Source organism: Narcine bancroftii, chromosome 6, assembly GCF_036971445.1.
Source record: "Narcine bancroftii isolate sNarBan1 chromosome 6, sNarBan1.hap1, whole genome shotgun sequence".
Classification (NCBI taxonomy): Eukaryota; Metazoa; Chordata; class Chondrichthyes; order Torpediniformes; family Narcinidae; genus Narcine; species Narcine bancroftii.
Window position 1 is genome coordinate 97,052,483 of NC_091474.1, and position 20,075 is coordinate 97,072,557.

Consider the following 20,075-nt stretch of genomic DNA (forward strand, 5'->3'; position numbering starts at 1 on the left):
CATCACGTGACTCCTCCGACTGGCACAATGATGCAATAGTAATAGGGGATTCTGGACTGAGGGAGGGAAGGGTTAGAATGATCATGGAGTAGGGTTATATGGGTCACTACAATGCAAGCTGGACGGCCTGTACTGTACTGACTTAGTTATCATTTTCTCCCTTTCCAAGCAATGCTACCATGTCAGCTGTTCTCCAGTGTCCCAGCAGCCTATTCAAGAAACCTCAAGGTCTTTGCCTGTTTTGGAATGTTCGGAAGGAGAGTGGATGCCCAGAAAATTCTGTGGCTGAGATCCATCACTCTGTAAGAGGAAACAGAAGGGAGTAGACCAGCTGAGTAACTATCACATGTAAGGAAATTAGGGGATACCTGGAGAAAAGTAGATTCTACGAAGTATTGGATTCCAGAGACCTGGAGTAGTCCATGCCAACTTGTCTACTTAAGCTTATTCCATTGACCTGCATTTGGCCCATAATCCTCTGAACCTTTCCTAATATAAGAGAGTGGAGCAGAAATAGCCCATTCAGCCCATCGAGTCTGTGCCATTTAATCATGAGCTGATCCATTTTTCCACTCAGCCCCACTGCCTGAACTTCTCCCCATAACCCCTGATGCCCTGACTAATCAAGAACCTATCAATCTCTGCCTTAAATACACCCAATATCTTGGGCTCCACAACTGCCTGTAGCAAGAAATTCCTCTGCATCTCAGTGGACGCCCTTCAATCCTGAAGTTGTGGCCTCTTCTCCTAGACTTTCCCACCTTGGGAAACAACCTTTCTACATCTACTTTGTCCATGCCTTTCAATTTTCGAAATGCTTCTACCTCATTCTCCTAAATTCCAACACATACAGGCCAAGAGTCATCAGTTCATTTGTCCAAATGTTTTTTTAAATGTTGCAATTTCATGCTCTCTGACAACTCATATCACATACCCACCCCATCTGTATCACACCCACCCCCCTCTGTATCACACATCCAGCCCCATCTGTATCACACATCCGCCACCCTCTGTATCACACACCCGCCTCCCTCTGTATCACACACCCGCCCCCTCTATATCACACACCCGCCCCCTCTATATCACACACCCGCCCCCTCTATATCACACACCCGCCCCCTCTATATCACACACCTGCCCCCTCCATATCACTCACCCGCCCCCTCCATATCACTCCCCCTCCCCCTCTAATGTCTCTTTTTGCCCTCGTAATTTCCATATTCCTGCATTTGAAGTATTGCTTGATCCAATTCTTAACGCACACCTCTTTCTTTTTTCCTGAGCAGAGCCTCAACATCCAGGGTTCTCAACTCCTGCCAGCCCTGCCCTTCACTCAAACAGGAACATGCTGTCCCTTAACCCTCCCTATATCACTTTTAAAAGCCTCCCACCTACCAGACATCCCTTCACCTGTGAAAATGTTCCCCCAATCAACCGCTTCAAGTTCCTGTCTCGGGATGTCAAAATTGGCCTCGAACCAATTCAAATTTTAACTCATGGCCAATCTTATTCCAAAGCTATTTTTAAATATTAGAAAGTGGTCACTGGTCCAAAGTGTTCCCCTTTTAATACCTCACTCACTTGCCCCATCTTGTTCTCCAGCAGGACATCTTGTGCTATTCACTCTCTATTTATTGTTTAAGAAAACTTTCCTGGATACACTTAAGAAATTCAACTCTCTTTGCACCACGGGATCCCCAGTCAATACGAGGGAAGTTAAACTCTCCTACTATTATTTTTACACCTATCTGCAATCGTCAATGACTATTGAGGTATCTGTTCCCATGCTGTACTATATCCCCCTGAAGTGCTGTTGTGATGTCCCCCTCAAACACAAATGCATCTCCCCCTCCTCTCTTCCCTACAACTAACTCTGCATTGCTCTTTATGGTGAAGGGAGCAAGCTTGAGGACACCATGGGAGCAGCAAGCACTATGTTTAGTCACCACTGGCAAGGACAGTGGATATCCAACAATTAAAGACTGCAATGGTACTTCCATGGGGAAACAATGAGGGCGCATCACCCAATCAGCCATCTCTCATTTCGAAACAAGTGCTGTGAAAGATAACTATGAAGTGAGTTCAGGCAGTCCCCGGGTTAAAATCAAGTTCCATTACCTAGGTCTGTCTTTAACTCGAATTTGTATTTAAGTTGGAACAAGTACATATGGTCCTTATTTAACGTCAGTTAGTCAAATGTTTATACATCTCACCTTTCTAAGAAACACTTCCAAATACACTACAACATCTTAAACATAATAATATTGGATGATGTAGGGGATGATGGAGAGGTGGCTACTGTTGGGGAGGATGGAACTGGTGCTGGAGGGTCAGGGTTTGATTCTGCTGCTGGGTGGGCGGGGGGGGGGGGGGAAGAAGTTACTACTGGAGTCAATTTCTTGAAGTGGGCATCAAGAGAGATGTATACAGAGATTTTCTTTTTCTTGTCATAAGTGGCCTTAAATCCACTGGTAGATTTGGTACAATACAAATTAAGTGCAGGTGTATTAGGATTTTTGCCACGTGAAACTTGGGAGGTGGAATCAGCTGCAAAGAAGCATCTGTTCATTTCCGGCTGCCTTTAACCCAAGGAGGCAGTAAAGACTGTTGGTTCACGAGTCCCTTGTAAACCAGATGAAATAAAAGTATACAGTATTGATCAGGTGCGACGTTCCAACCCGTACTTTTCAATCTGTTCCCGCACTTGCGATATGTGGTACACTACTCTCTCGTGATGCTGGGAAAGAGTATCATACAGAATACTCTCTCGTGATGCTGCCTCAACCATGCTCGAACCGGAGGTTGATGGCATTCTCCCTCCGGCTATCTTGTTTGTTCGTAAGTGAGTTGTTCGGAAATTGGACATTTTTAACCCGTGGACTGCCTGTAAATTCAAAACCCCTATAGAAGCCTCTAACTGTTATTATCCAACTGCTGCCTAGTGCCCATTCTGATGGCCTCTTCCATCACTGAATTTACATCAGTAAATGATGGGAAGCTGATTAGGAGGTAATTAAGCACTTGGATCTATTCTAGTATTAACGAGGTGGGTCAAAGCAGTATTTTACATCCAAATGAGAGCCAGATTGGATCAGGGAGCAAGTAGTACTGGTATGACACAAGATATTTAGACTTGTATGCAGCTTTAGATATAGTTCAGCATAAAGAACATCAAAGAATATAGATGAAAAGCTGAGCAGCACTTACCTGAGCAGCATCCAACCATGTCATATTTGGCTTGTCACTCACATCAGGTGTGGGTTCACTAGGGAGAAGAAATTTTAAAATATTATTTTCATTACTTCATCCATGATAGAAAAGGTTTAGAGAGATTTGGTGAAACAACAAAGTCTGCATTGTAGTTAATATAAAAGTACTCGAAGAACACAGTGTTCCTAGGAGACAAAGTTTCAGGCCTGAACCCTTCATCAAGGTATGAGCAAAAAGCAGGCAGGCACCTGAATAAAAAGGTGGAGTGGGAAGGGAAGGGACAGGGTGAGGAGCACAGGCTGACAGCATATCCCCTCGTGTTGTTCCAGGTGGAATTGCTATACTTACACCTGCACCTCCTCTCACCACCACTTGGGGCTCCAAACGCTGCACTTCTGAATCTACATGGGTCACCACTACATCTGGAGCTCCCATTATGACCTCCCCTACATCAGAGATACTGGGCGCAGACTGGGAGATCGCTTTGCTGAGCACCTCGGCTCTGCCGGCTGCAGTCGTGTGGATCTGCCAGTGGCTGCCCATTTCAATTCCCCATTCCATTTCCTTGCCGACAGGTCTGTCCATGGTCTTATGCACTGCCAGACTGAGACCACCCACAAATTGGAGGAACAACACCTCATCTTCTGTCTGGGCACCCTCCAACCAGATAGCATTAACATCAACTTAGCAAACCCCCCCCCCCCACCCCGTCACTCTTTCTCTACCCCTCTGTCTCCTTTCCTCCAGCTCTGAATTCACAGAGCTACTCCCCTCCCCCGATCAATTCTCAGCTTTTCTCTCCTGCCCTCTTATCCATGTTCACCAATGGCCACACATCCAGTATTTTGCAGCAAGCCTGCACGGGGCAAAAATATTCTCAAAAGTGGACCTCGTGCGAGGATATCACCAGATTGCGGAGCATCCTGATGACATCCCTAAGATGGCCATCATCACTCCATTTGGGCTGTTCGAGTTCCTGAGGATGCCATTCGGGCTCAAAAAATGCGGCCAAAGACTGATGGATGCAGTGGGCCAAGACCTGGACTGCACATTCGTCTACCTCGACAATATCCTCGTGGCAAGTAGAACCTGACAGGAATATCTTCAGCACCTCTCTTTAGTTGTCTGCAGGAGTTCGGCCTCATCATCAACCTGGCCAAATTCTAGTTTGGCCTGAAGACTATCGACTTCCTGGGCCACAGGATTACAAAGGATGGGGCCACACCACTGCCCATAAAGGTAGAGGCCATCAGGAGCTTCCCGAAGCCCAGTACAACCAAAGGTCTGCTTGAGTTCGTGGGGATGATAAACTTTTACCACAGGTTTATCCAAGCAGCTGTTCAAGTAATGCGCCCTCTGTTCATCCTGATGGCCTGAAGGACCTGACCTGGGACGACGAATCTGCACGTGCGTTTGAGGAAACCAAAGAAGCCCTGACCAAAGCTGCACTCCTGACCCACCCCAGACCAGATGCACCCATGGCCCTCACAGTCAATGCCTCAGGAACAGCAAATGGTGGAGTCCTGGAGCAGCAGATAGAAGGAAACCCACTAGCTTTCTTCAGCAAACATCTGCGGGCCCTGAACTAAAGTACAGTGGTTTCGATAGAGAGCTGCTAGCGCTGTACTTAGTCATCCGCCACTTCCCGTACTTTCTTAATGGAAGGGCTTTCTGTCAGGTGAAGATGTTCCTGTCAGGTTCTACTTGCCACGAGGATATCGTCGAGGTAGACGAATGTGCAGAGGCCCAGCAGCAGGACGACGATATCCTGCAGTACAGGACCACTATCACAGGCCTTTGGCTTCAGGACGTCCCAGTCTGCACAGGTACTATCACCCTCCTGTGTTACGTGGCCACCAGGCAGGTTCGATCTATTGTCCCAACAGCATGGAGGCGATGAGTTTTTGACTCCATCCACGGGTTGGCACACCCATCCATCAGGACTATGATCCAGCTGGTGGCCATCAAGTACATGTGGCATGGATTGCAGAAACAAGTCCGGGGGTGGGCCAAGGCATGTACGTAGTGCCAAACAGCCAAAGAGCAGCGACACCCAAAGGTCCCCCCACAGCCTTTTTAGCCAACAGAACGCAGGTTTGGCCACATTCACGAGGACATACTGGGACCCTTGCCAGACTCTCAGGGTTTCCGCTACCTGTTCACAGTGGTCAACTGCTTCACCAGGTGGCCAGAAGCAATCCCCCTGGTCGACACATCCACCAAGTCCTGTGCCAAAGCACTCCTCTCATCCTAGATTGCAAGATTCGGACTGCCACAGCACATCACTTCTGATCGAGGCACACAGTTCACTTCCAGTTTGTGGACCGACATTGCCAACCTGTGGTGCGCTGAGCTACACCATGCAATGGCATACCAACAGCATGATGGAGTGTTTACACAGGCACCTCAAGACCGCCCTCATGACCAGACTCAAGGGCCCCAACTGGGTGGATGAGCTATCATGGGCACTACTGGGCATCCGAACAGTGCCGAAAGAAGACCTCCACACATCACTGAGGAACTCATCTACGGAGCCCCACTCACGGTTCCCAGGGATTTCGTTCCACAGGATAGAGGACAGCAGGAGGAGACAACCATCTTCCTGGACAGGCTGCACAGAAAGGTCAGTAACCTGGCTCCGATCCCACCCTCCAGACACGGACAAGTCCAACATCCCCAAAGAATTCAATGACTGTGAGTATGTGTTTGTACGCAGAGGACCCCATCGTTCACCACTGCAGAAGCCATACGAAGGTCCCTTTCAAGTCATCCGGAACAACAGAGCCACCTTCGAGCTGGACATCGGTGATAAAACAAAGGTCTTCACTACAGATAGACTCAAGGTTGCTCACACAGACCCAGCAGAACCTGTGGAGACACCAACACCTCGACGCAGAGGCAGACCTCAAAAGACTTTGGGGACTATACCTACAGACACTATAGACTGTAACGCCGGTTCTGGGTGGGGGGGGGGGGATCATGTGGCGGCCTGCAATCCGGAGATAGGGCCGGTACATTGCGTGGCAGCAGACGCGGACAGAGATCACTAAAGCGATTCCCAGGTCAACGAACCGGCGGGAGTAGAAGCTGGGGCAGCATCAGACCAACAGCCCTAAAATGGCTGTTATGCATGGATGTTCCATATGCATGGATGTTCCCGCCTGCTATTGTTATTCACATGGTGGCTCAATCAGCAAAAACAGGGGGAACTTAAACAGTATAAAAGCAGCCTTTCCAGCCCAAATAAAAGAGAGCTTAACATGTGTGTGTGTGTGTGTGTGTGTGTGTGTGCGTGCGTGTGTGTGTGCGTGTGCGTGTGTGCGTTTCTTTGTAGCACTCGGCTACAGGTCAATAGAACTAAGCACAATAACAGTTAAGCACAGACAAGACAGGGCCTGTCTCTGTGCTGTACTGTTCTATTTATATCTAATTGTATCAGCATCGTGGGAGTTTTAAACAGCCAGCAATCGGGCCATTCAAACTTCACGGAAGTCGCTAACAACAGATGCGCAGTACATTTAAACATTGCGGAGGATTTAAAGGGACAGCACACAGACCATTTAAACACCACGGGAACTACCAGCAGCGGAACCTCAGGCCAGGTAAAGAAGACCTGACCATGTGGACACAGAGTGGTGTGGGGCTACAGGTCAGGCCGGGCCCTGAGATTTCTGCTCCCTACCATCCTCCTGGCCAATGTACAGTTCTTGGTGAACAAACCTGATGAACTCCAAGCCAGACTTCAACATCAGGGAGTGCTGCGTGACGTGCTTTACAAAAACATGGCTAAACACGGACATTCCGGACAAGGCGCTGCAGCTCAAGAGCTACACCTTCCATCGCGCTGACCGAACACCAGCATCTGGAAAACCCAGGGGAGGCAGCGTTTGTGTTATCATCAATTCATCATGGTGCACAGACCCATGTCATGTCCCAATCCTGTTCCCCTGACCTGGAACATCTGGTGATCAAGTGTTGCCCATTCTACCTGCCGAGGGAGTTCACCACCATCATCCTGGTCCCAGGGCACTGGAGGGACTGAGCACTGTGATAAACAGCAATGAGACGACACATCCTGATGCCTTCACGATCATTGTGGGGGGGGACTTCAACCAGGCCAACCTGAAGAACACTCTGACAAACTACCACCAACACGTCACATGTGAGACCAGGGGAACCAACACACTCGAGCACTGCTACACCACCATGAAAAAAGTACTGAGAAAAAACACTGAGCCATACCTCGACCGCACTGATCATCTGGCTGTACTTCTACTCCCAGCGAACAAGCAGAGACTGAGGACCACAGCACCAGTGGTGAAGACGGTGATAGGATGGTTGAGGGAGGTGAAGGAGCATCTGCGGGACTGGTTTGAATCAGTGGACTGGAACATATTCAAGAACTCATCCATAGTCTTGAATGAATATGCAACAGGCGTCACCGACTTCATCAAGACCTGCGTGGATGAGTGTGTGCCCACGCACAAATACCGGGTGTTCCCCAACCAGAAGCCCTGGATGAATCAGAGGATTCGCGACCTGCTGAGGATGAGAACAAGGGCTTTCAAGGCAAGAGATCGAAATCTTACATAGAGTCCAGGTTCAACCATCTCTGAAGCGAAGTGGCAATTCCAGAGGGAGCTGGAGACAGATAGAGCTATGGCAGGGAATGCAGGACAATACAGGCTACAAAACGAGGGCGAACACTATTGATGTTTGTGATGCTTCATTACCCGATGAGCTGAACACTTATGCTCACTTTGAGAACAAAGTAGAATCCCTGAAAAGGCTGAGGAATAAATCAAGGAGGGTAGTACATCCGTGGCTAACAAAGGAAATCAGAGAGAGTATCAAATCCAAAGAAGCAGTATATAAATTAGCCATAAAAATATATTCCTGATGATTGGGAGAAATTCAGAGTTCTGCAGAGGACAAAAGGATTAATTAGGAAAGATAAAAGAGATAATGAGAGGAAGCTGGAAAGGAACGTAAAAAATGACTAAAAGCTTTTATAGATACGTTAAGAGAAAGAGGTTAGTTAAGACAAATATGGGTCCATTGCGGGTGAGATAATCATGGAGAACAAGGGTATGGCAGAATGTTTGAATGTCTACTTTAGTTCTGTCTTCACCAAGGAAGACATAACTAACCTTCAGGAGATTTTTGAGGATCAGGGATCTAATATGAGGGAGGGAATAAAAGAAATAATTGTAAGTCGAGAGGTTGTATTAGTTAAATTGCAGGGATTAAAGGCGGATAAATCCCCAGAGCCGAATGGTCTGCATCCAAGAGTGCTGAAGGAAATAGTGGATGCATTTGTGATAATTTTTCAAACCTCTTTAGATACTGGATGAGTTCCTGAGGATTGGAGGGTGGCCAACATAACCCCACTCTTTGGTCGTAGAGAAGGTACTAGAATCAGTTATTAAAGATGCAATCGCAGTACATTTGGAGAGTAGTGGTATCATCGGACAGAGTCAGCATGGTTTTGTGAAGGGAAAATCATATTTGACGAATCTGATAGAGTTTTTGAGGATGTAACCAATAGAGTGGATGGGGGGAAATCAGTGGATGTGGTATATCTGGACTTTAGTAAAGCATTTGATAAGTTTCCGCACAGAAGACGAGTGTACAAACTTAAAAAGCACAGTATAGGAGGTATGGTATTAAGGTGGATAGAGAATTGGTTGATGGACAGGAAGCAAAGAGTAGGAATAAATGGGTTCTTTTCAGAATGGCAGCCAGTGATTAGTGGGGTACCGTAAGGCTCCATGCTGGGGCCACAGTTGTTTACAATATATATCAACGACTTAGATGTGGGAATAGGTAGCAATATCTCAAAATTTGCAGACAACACAAAGTTGGGTAGCGGGGTTGGCTGTGTTGAGGTCACTAGGAGGGTGCAGAGTGGAACAAGGCATCGAGCCCTGATGGTGCACCAGCCAGGATACTGAAAATCTGCACCAACCAACTAGCCAGAGTGTTCATGGACAATTTCAACCTCTCATTGCGGCAGTCAGTGGTTCCCACCAGCTTCAAAAAGACATCAATCATCCCAATATCCAAGAAGAGTAGACGATTAACGGCACAGTAGCACTAACTTCTACTGCGATGAAATGCTTTGAGAGGCTGGTCATGGCCAGAGTTAACACGGACCCAAGTAAAGATCTGAACCCACTGCAATTCGTCTACCATCACAATTGCTCCACAGCAGATGCAATATCACTGGCTCGCCACTTGGCTCTGGATCACCTCGACAACAGCAATTTATATACACAGCTGATCTTCATCAACTACAGCTTGGCCTTCAATACCATTATTCCCTCTGTACTGGTCAAGAAGCAATGAATTCTTGGCCTCTGTACACCGCCTCCCCCCCACCCCCCCCAAGCATCTGGATCCTTGACTTTCTCATCAGAAGACCAAGGTCAGTACAAGTTGGAAACAACGTCTCCTCCTCACTGATTATCAACACAGGCGCACCCCAATGAAGTGTGCTTAGCCCACTGCTCTACTCATTATACACCCATGATTGTGTGGTCAGGCACAATTCCTCCAATGCCATCTATAAGTTTGCTGAATGCATAACAGTTGTCGGCAGAATCGCAAATGGCAATGTGGAAGTGTACAGGAGGGAGATAGATCATTGAATGGTGTAACGACAAGAGTCTTATGCTCAACGTGTCAGGAGAACACAACCCAGTCCTCATCGAGGGCTCAGTAGTGAAGAGGGTCAAGCACTTCAAATTCCTGCGTGTCAACATCTCCAAGGATCTGTCCTGGAACCTCCATATTGGATCGCCAGCGGGTATACATTGTGAGGTGGCTGAGGAGATTCGGTATGTCCCCAAAAACGCTCAAAAACCTATAGGTGTACTGTGGAGAGCATTCTGACAGGTTGCATCACCGGCTGGTACGAAGGCACCAACTCTCAGGACAAGAATAAACTCCAGAGGGTTATTAACTCAGCCAGCGACATCACAGACACCAGACTTCACTCCATCGAGGACATCAACATAAGGTGGTGTCTTAAAAAAAGCAGCCTCTATCCTCAAAGACCCCCACCGCTCTGCTACCAACAGGAAAAAGGTACAGGAGCCTAAAGACGAGCTCTCAGCGGCACAAGGACAGTTTTTTCCCCGCTCCCATCCGATTCCTGAATCATCAATGATCCACAGACACTGCCTGACTTTTTGTGCACTATTATTTTTACTTTTTAAAAAAATATATAATAATTTTGTAAGATGGTTATAATATGATTGTTTGCACTAAGATGCTGCCACAAAACACTGAATTTCATGACTTGTTCGTGACAACAAATTCTGATGCTGATTCTTATTGGGTTCATAAATCTATTTCATATCTCACCTACCTGCCCACACACCATGAGAACTTGAATTGAGAATTACCATTAGATCGAAGATTCAAACCTCCTCCCGCCCCATTAACACGAAGGTACTTACGTTTCCAGAGCTTCACTGGTTGCGGGTAAAATGGTCACATTATCGAGGGCTGGGAAAAGAGAGTAACTTCCTTGACCATCATGATCCATTTCTGATTCAAAGTTGGAGAGAGAATTCATGGTGTCGATCGGAGATAGAGAGGTCTCTGGAGAATGACTGCTTGTGGACTATTCGAAGGAAAAATATATGCAACCCCAATTAATTCAAAATAATTCCTCCACATGCAAGCAAACGATTAATATTATGAACAGTGTCTGGCATTAACACATGAGGGTGAATGCTTTCTATTGATACCCAGCAAAAGAAAAAAAATCAATGGTTACAAATCCTTTTTTCTTCAACTCTTCTGGTAAAACTATTTCCAGGTAAGAGCATGAGTGGCAAACACATGATGTGTAACTGGATCATCAGTGCAGTTGTGCCTTGGAACTGGGAGGACAAGCAGCAGGAAAAAGGAGAATCCCAAGCAATTTTACAGATATATGAAGAGGGAGCTAGGGAGAGAATTGGTCCAATTAAAGCTTAACAGGGCCAACTTTGTGCAGAGCACAGGAGATTGGAGGGATTATAAATGGCTGGAAACTAAGGAATTGAGGGAATCAAGTACAGGTATACAATCCTTTATTCGAACATCTAAAATCCGTAAAGCTCCAAAAACCGGCAAGTGGGGAGAGAGACGGGCAGCGCGAGTCGGGCGGGTGAGAGACGGGTAGCGGGATTGGAAGGGGGTGGGGGTGGATACGACAGCAAAATTCCGGGGACTTAAATCTGGCTTTCCGAAATCCGAAACAATCCGAAATTTGGTACACACAAGGGTTCCTGATAAAGGATTGTGTACCTGTAGCAGGATGCAGAATCATATTGGAACTCAGTATCTGAAATGAACTGCCAGAGCAAACTGTAGAGGTGGGCACTGTAACAACATTCAAGACATTTGGACAAATTTATGGTTAAGAGGAGCTCGAGGCACATGGACCAAATGCAGGCAAATGAGATTTGCCCCAAATGCCAACTTGGTCAGAGCCTGTCCTGTCCTGTGTCCCATTCCCAACGAAGAGCTCAGGCCTGAAACCGTGATTGCCTTTTACTTCCTGCAAAGGCTGCATGACCTGCTGAGTTTCCCCCGGCACATTTGTGTTTTGCAATCAACCCCAGCATCTGCAGATTTTCATGTTTCACTCCATTTGGTTGTCCAACCTCTCTGTACTAATCTTATTTCAGCACTCAGGCTATTGTCTTCCATGCCACATTGGTCCAAGTGCTCATCTATCTATTTCATGAATAGTGTACCTGCCTCAACCACTCCCTCAGACCATGCATACCCGATTTCAACCACTCACCAAGTGAAAAGTGTACTTCTTTGGATGAAAAATTCCTGCTATCTACCCAATCCTTGTCCTCCAATCTTCTATACCTCTGTTACGTTCTGTTCCAAAGAAAACAAACCCAAACTGTTCCGTCTTCTCTCATAACTGAATTGTTCTATCCCAGGGAAGTTCCTGTTGAATATACGCTGTACCATCTTTTCACTCCTATAACACACACACGGATGTAATACACAGCAAATCTTAAACCAAGTAAAAATATTTTCATCTATGCGCACACACATAAAACGCACAGGTGAACCATACTAGTCATGTCCAGCACTTTCATAAAATGACCAATAAAAATCACAAAAAACAAAGTGATACATGCTCAGATCACATTAGCCTGGTCAGCAATCACCTGCCTTCGATCTGGCCTAATCAGTATAAAAGGCCCCCCTTGCATTTAGTGGCTACCACATCTCCATCGGGCACACAAAACTCAAAACGGTCAACCAGTTTACCTATCTCGGCTGCACCATTTCATCAGATGCAAGGATCGACAACGAGATAGACAACAGACTCGCCAAGGCAAATAGCGCCTTTGGAAGACTACACAAAAGAGTCTGGAAAAACAACCAACTGAAAAACCTCACAAAGATAAGCGTATACAGAGCCATTGTCATACCCACACTCCTGTTCGGCTCCGAATCATGGGTCCTCTACCGGCATCACCTACGGCTCCTAGAATGCTTCCACCAGCGTTGTCTCCGCTCCATCCTCAACATCCATTGGAGCGCTTTCATCCCTAACGTCGAAGTACTCGAGATGGCAGAGGTCGACAGCATCGAGTCCACGCTGCTGAAGATCCAGCTGCGCTGGATGGGTCACGTCTCCAGAATGGAGGACCATCGCCTTCCCAAGATCGTGTTATATGGCGAGCTCTCCACTGGCCACCGTGACAAAGGTGCACCAAAGAAAAGGTTCAAGGACTGCCTAAAGAAATCTCTTGGTGCCTGCCACATTGACCACCGCCAGTGGGCTGATATCGCCTCAAACCGTGCATCTTGGCGCCTCACAGTTTGGCGGGCAGCAACCTCCTTTGAAGAAGACCGCAGAGCCCACCTCACTGACAAAAGGCAAAGGAGGAAAATCCCAACACCCAACCCCAACCAACCAATTTTCCCCTGCAGCCGCTGCAACTGTGTCTGCCTGTCCCGCATCGGACTTGTCAGCCACAAACGAGCCTGCAGCTGACGTGGACTTTTACCCCCTCCATAAATCTTCGTCCGCGAAGCCAAGCCAAAGAAAAGAAAGAAAAGAGATCTAGAGTACGGGTAGTTTTCACAATGTGAGGAGTCAAACGCAAATCTTACACTGCTAATTTCAAACTGAAAGTTGTTGTCAGGGCAGAAGAAACTGGCAACAGAGCGGCAGCAAGAGAGTTCGAGGTCGGTAGATCACCCATTCGTGAATGAAGGAAAGAGAAAGATGAACTTGACAGGATGAATCCACGAAAACACGCACGTCGTAGTCAGAAAGCTAAATGGCCCCAGTCAGACTCTGACTTGAAGGAGTGGGTTCTTAGTCGTAGAGAACAAAATCAGGCTGTATCTACAGACACCATTCAGATGAAAGAAAGACTATTGGCACGTGAGAGGCATCCTGGATTACAAGGCGCGGTTCCCCTGGATATCAAAGTTTATGAAGCGAAATGGATTATCATTAAGAACTAGAACAACTGGAGGTCAGTGACTTCCAGAAGATTGGAAATAAAAAACCACTGATTTTCACAGGTTCGTCGCTAATTAAATTTGTGAACTTAAAAATCACATCTGCCGACGTCACTAATCTTTGACATCCCCGCCGCAAGAACTGTGGCTGTTTTGGGAGCAAAAACTGTGGCCATTACCATGACCAGACATGAAAGGTTGTACTTTACTGTAGTGCTTGGTTGCACTGCAAGTGGCGCTAAATTGATCATATTTAAAAAAATGATTGCGCACTGTAACAAGAAAGGTTGGAAGGACTCCAATGTTATGAGACTGTGGGAGAAAAGCTGTTGCAAGCCTAGACCAGGCAGTTTTTTTTTTCAAAGAAATCATTACTCATATTTGATTTCATGGCAGCTCACAAAGATCATTCAACACAAAAGTCTATAAATTCTGTTGGCACCCACATTGCAGTAATTCCAGGTGGGCTGATATGTATTCTGTAGCCATTCAATATTTCCATTAATCATTCATTCAATACGTTCATTAGATCAGAATGGGAGGAAAAGATTCAGAACGGCACTCGTGAATTCATCCCACCGGACGGCTGAAAAGAGCAACCTACACTGAAGTATGCCAGAGCATGGGATAAAATAACACCAGAAACTATCCTCAATGGATTTAGAAAAGCCAGTATAGTATATACTGATAATTCCACTACCGATGACGAAAGCAGTGGCAGCGATGACGTGTCAGTATCAACTACAATAACGGAAGAACGGTGGCAGGTTGTCCTAATGTTTTTTAATGGAGAGTGGACTATCCGACTTTTAAGGATTTGAAGGGGCTACGGATGATGATGAAGACAACTAACGCAAACAGATATGTGGTCCCTCAGTGTCTCCATCTAAAATGAACAATGAGCTCCTTTGGGTAGCATGGTTAGTACAGTGCGATTACAGCAACGGTAACCTGGGTTCAGTTATGTCACCTGTGCTGAACTACTTTTATACCTCGTCCTTTCCCAATACAGCATTTTAGCAAGTCAGATCACCTAGCAGGGCTGCTTCTACCTACATACAGACAAGATGAGGAGAGCCAGAAGGTGGTTGCAGGAGACTGAGGAACGGTTACAAAACTGCCTTGATTCAGCGGACTGGGTAGAGTTGAAGGATTTAGCTGAGGATCGGAATAATTACAATAGGACTGTTACAGACTTTATCAAAACTGCTGTGGACGAGTGCGTCCCCCAACAAACTGAACAGTGTTTTCCCCACCAGAAGCCCTGGATGAAGAATGAAATCCAGGACCTGCAGAGAGCCATATCATAGGCATTTAAGTCTAAAAATCCAGATCACTACACAAGGACCAGGTATGACCTACAGAAAGCCAACTAAGGCTACCTGACGACATTGGCAGGGCCTAAATGACAATAACCTGCTGAGGAACAGCTTCTTCCCACAGGCAATGAGACTTTTGAATGACCTTTAAAACAATTCTCTGCTTCTCTACTATTTATTAAGAATATTTATTTTAATATGTGCATATAAGTACTGTGTATGTGTATCATTTGCCTGTATGTGTGTTATGTCTGTAAGCATGTTTTGGAATGTTCTGCACCATGGACCAGTTTTGTCAGGTTGTACTGGTACAATTGGATGACAAATAAACTTCAACTTTAAAACCCAATCTGGTGCAAAAGGAGGTCAGTAAAGCTTCACTCCCAGATTAACTCAATGCCTTCTACACCCAATTTGAACACCAGAATAACGAAGAACCACTGTACTTTGATGATCCTATACTAACAGTATCCAAGGATGACGTGTGGGCTTCCTTCAGGAGAGTGAGTCCGAGGAAGGCATCCAATCCAGACGAGGTACCCAGCCGAGTACCAAAAACTTGTGCTGACCAACTGGCCAATGTATTCAAATATATCTTCAATATCCAACGTGCTACTCACCTGTATCAAACAGGCCTCAATCGCACTGATGCCAAGAGTGTGGTAACCTCCCGAAATGACTACTGACTAGTGGCACTCACATCCACAGTGATGAAGTGTTTTGAAAGGCTGGTATTGAAGCATATCAGCTCCTGTCTGAGCGGCAACATGGGTTTGTTCCAATTGGCCAATTTCAGCAACAGGACTATGGCGGATGCCATCTCATTGGCTCTGCACAAGCCTTGGAACATCTGGACAGCAAAGGGGCAGGCATCAGGATGCTCTTTATTGACTACAGTTATGCATTCAACACCGTCATCCCCTCAAAACTGATCAGCAAACTCCAAGACCTGGCACTCAACACCTCATTATGTAATTAGATCCTGGATTTCCTCACCTATAGACCATAATCAGTGCAAATTGGTAAGAACATCTCCTCCACAATCTCCATCAGTAGCACAGCACCTCAGGGCTGCGTTCTTGGCCCCCTGCTCTACTCACTTCACGCAGGGTGGCTCAGTACGATAATAACACCTTTTACAAATTTGTCAACGATCCCACGGTAGTGGCTTGTATACAAGAAGGTGATGAGTCAGCATACAGGAGGGAGATTAAAAACTTGGCTGAATGGTGCACCAACAACCACCTCATACTCAATGTCTCCAGAACCAAGGAGCTTGTTCACTTCAGGAAGGAAAAGCCAGAGGTATGCGATCCAGTGATCATTGAGGATTCAAGAGGTAGAGAGTGTGTGCAAATGTAAATTCTTGGGAGTCACTATCTCAGAGGATCTTTCTTGGACCCAATACACTACTGGCATTGTGAAGAAAGCATGTCAGCACCTCTATTTCCTCAGGAGTTTGAGGAGGTTTGGTGTGACATCAGAAACCCTGGTAAATTTCTACAGATGTGTGGTGGAGAGTGTGCTGACTGGCTGCATCACAGCCTCCAAAAGGTAGCAGACACCGCCCAGGACATTACAAGTAAAACTCTCAACTTTCGAGAATATCTACAGGGAACGCAGCAATCATCGAGAATCCACATCACTGCAATCATCAGGGATCCACATCACCCAGCACACGCTCTGTTCTCACTGCTGCCATCAGGAAAGAGGTACAGGTGCCACAAGACTCACCCCACCAGGTTCAGGAACAGCTGCCACCCCTCCACCATCAGACTCCTCAACGACAAACTCCATCAGGGACCCATTAAGGACTCTTAGTCCCGCACATTTAAAAAAATTTTTTTGTATTCTCTCTGTATTGCAGTCAGTTTATTTACATTTATCTGTCTACATGTGCACATTGCGTACAGTTTTGCACGATCAATAATTGGCATTTCTGTCTCCCCACAGGAAAATGAATCTCAGGGTTGAATGTGATGTATGTACTCTAACAACAAATCTAAAATCAACAAGGGTCTAACAACATTTACCATGTTGTTAATGAATGAAAGCAGATAGACTGAGATTAACATTTTTGTGACCAGAACACAACGTGGACAGTTTTTCAAGTGGTCGGGCACATGCTAATGTCACTCTGCTAGAACTGCTTTCCTGGATTTACTTAAACAAGTCTGCAGATACCAATTGCCGCTCAAATCACAAAAGTGCTTGAGAAACTCAGCAAGTCCTTATGTAGCAAAGGTATTTAACCAAAGTTTCAGGCCTGAGCCCTTCATCAAGGTATGAGCAAAAAGCAGGCAGGCTTCCAAGTAAAATAGTGCGGGAGCGCACAGGAACCCCACCCCAGGCAAGGGGTAGCTCACGGGAGGGAGCGGCGGGGCTTGCGACATCATCCGCAATGGTGCCTTCCTGCCTCCCCCGCAAACCCCTCCCTGTGCATCCCCTGGTTTAAATTATCACTATTAACTTAACTAACAACCCCCTTCTAATTCTTAGTGCACATGTATGTAATATGTAAGTTCAGAAAAGTTTGTCACTGTGCAGCTGGATCCTCTGATGGCATCTCCCGTGAGCTACCCCTCCTAGCCACCACCCCTCCCCACTACTCGAGAAAAAGATAAGTGCACAAAAGAGAGAATTGTAAACAAAGGAAAATCAACGTAATTCAGAAAAAAAATTCTGTAATAAATATTGTCCAAAGTCAGTCCTTAAACGAGTCTCTGTTTGAGTTTATTGTTGAGGAGTCTGATGGTAAGGTGGTGAGTCCCAGATCTTGGCATTTGCTGATCAGTTTTCTGAGAGGATGATGGTGTTAAATGACGAATTGTTGCCGATAAAGAGCATCCTGATGTCTGCATCTTTGCTGTCCAGGTGTCCAGGGCTTTGTGAAGAGCCAGTGAGATGGCATCCACCGTTGACCTGTTACTACGAGAGGGGAAGTGGAACAGATCCATGTCGCCGCTCAGACAAGAGTCGATGCTCTTCAACACCAGCCTCTCAAAACACTTGTTGATGTGAGAGCCACTAATCTATAGTCATTAAAGCAGGTTATCACATGCTTCTTGGGCATTGATGCCTGTCAGAAACAGGTAGGTACCTGTTAAAAGATGGCATTCAGCTGGGCAGCGTTAGGATTTCATTAGGCACCAAGGGAAAGATAATTCAGTGGTTGGGGCTGCACAACCATTTGTTCAAGAGTAGGATCTGCAAAGTAGAACAAATATTTGTACCACAAAAGTGCCAGACAAACACCATCTCCAACAAGAGTCTATCCACCTAGACTTGACTTTCAATGGCAATACTTATCACTAAGTCTCTCCAACATCAATATCCAGGAGATCATCACGTACCAGCCACATAGATGGAGTGGGCACATCTGCTGATCACTGACACCCTGAGGCTGCTGTGCAGACCAGCAAAATATGGTCCATAGTTCCTTGCAGGTACTCTGACATCTTCCAAGCCCACGGTCTCACACACAAAATTCCTATTCCCTTTTTGTTGCTGGGTGAAAATACAAAAACCCCTTCCAACAAAACCAGGTCAACACCTCCCAAACCAAGCAACAGTTCTTTATGGGGAACAAGTACAAGGGGTCTGTGGGGTGGGGGAGGTGGGAAGGAACTCTGTGGGAGGGAGAGGGGGTTCTGTGGTAAGTAAAGGAGTCTGCAGGAGGGGGGTGAGAGGCCCATGGGAGGGGTGTGTGGGGGGGATTATGTGTGGGGGAGAAGGATCTGCAGGGCTTTCAGAGTGGAGAAGAGGACGCGTGGGGGGATGGGGATGCACAGGGAGGGGTTTGCGGGGGAGGCAGGAAGGCACCATTGCGGATGATGTCGCAAGCCCCGCCGCTCCCTCCCGTGAGCTACCCCTCCTAGCCACCACCCCTCCCCACCAAGCCAACCCTTCACCAAGCTGCCCCTCCCACCCCAGCTGCCCTGACCTTTCCTCCTTCCTTTTGCCCCTGCTTCGATCCTAGTCCCTTCCACAAGCCACCTCCCCACCCTCCCTATTCCCCCTTGCCCATTTGCCCCATTCCCCCCCCCCACCATCCTCCAGCAGCTCCCCTCCCTTCCCTCTGCCTCCCTCTCCCCAGCACTCTTACCTCCCCTCCACTAGCCCCTGGCTCCCTTCCCCCTTTCTCCCTCTCCCCTCTTCCTCCTCCCCTCCCCCTCCCCCTCCCCTTCCCCATACCCACCCCCCCTCCTCCTCTCCCCTCCTCCTCCCTTCCCCTCCTCCTCCCTTCCCCTCCCCCCTTCCCCCCTCTCCCCGGCCCGGGAGAGGCGGCCATCCAGCTCCCGTGCTAACCTGAGTCCGGGGGAGGCGAGCTGCTGCTGCGGAGGCAAGTCCGGCCAAAGGCCTGCGCCCCACGGGGACACTCACCACGGGCAGCAGGACGGCGGCCTTGTGTCCGTGCCGGAGCTGCTCCTTGCCGTGGATCATCGGCGACTTGTGCAGGATCTCCCCCTCGGTCTCCAGGCTGTGTGCCTCCATCGCGGAGAAAGGTTGGCGGCGGCGCTGGGCCCGAGAGGCGCTCGGGTCTTTCCGGCGGCTCGGGGCGCTCGGGTCTTTCCGGCAACCCCCGGTGGGTCGGGGATTGTTCGGCGGCACTCGGCTCCCTCCTGCGGCTCATGATCGCTTGTCTGTGCTTGGGTCTTTCCGGCGACTCCCGGCCGATGGGTCGGGGTCGCTCAGGTCCGCCTTGTGGGTCGGACGGCGCTCGGCGGTGGTCGCTCGGTAGTGTTACGAGCCCAGAGGACCCCAAAACCCGGCAGCAATAGATATTCACCAATATAAATGGTTATTTAAACAAAAGTTGCTTTTAATTATCTTTAAACATGAAAATAGAATCAGACTTTAAATTATCACTATTAACTTAACTAACAACCCCCTTCTAATTCTTAGTGCACATGTATGTAATATGTAAGTTCAGAAAAGTTTGTCACTGTGCAGCTGGATCCTCTGCATTTGTTCTTGCAGTGTCATTTGCATTTTCAGCAGGCTCTTTTGATTCCTCATCAGTATTTGGCCTTCCTTTGCTTTGAC

At 47.3% G+C, this 20,075-nt stretch overlaps 1 protein-coding gene across 6 annotated transcripts in view; it reads right to left on the reverse strand.

Annotated features, from left to right (window-relative positions):
- The window catches only part of tbrg1 (transforming growth factor beta regulator 1), a 64,653-nt gene extending 44,995 nt beyond the window's left edge, over nucleotides 1-19,658 (reverse strand). For 3 of the 6 annotated variants that reach the window (XR_011340251.1, XR_011340250.1, XR_011340252.1), the window contains exons 1-3: nucleotides 19,338-19,658; nucleotides 10,674-10,840; nucleotides 3,208-3,265 (exon numbers count right to left, since the gene is read on the reverse strand). Coding sequence is in view for 3 of the 6 variants with exons in the window: in XM_069885851.1 (XP_069741952.1) it covers nucleotides 3,208-3,265; nucleotides 10,674-10,840; nucleotides 19,338-19,523 (411 nt within the window). In the remaining 3 variants the exon portion in view is untranslated. The remainder of the gene's footprint in view (nucleotides 1-3,207; nucleotides 3,266-10,673; nucleotides 10,841-19,337) is intronic. The other 3 variants (XM_069885851.1, XM_069885850.1, XM_069885849.1) reach the window with 3 other exon arrangements.
- Between the last annotated feature and the right edge of the window lie 417 nt (nucleotides 19,659-20,075).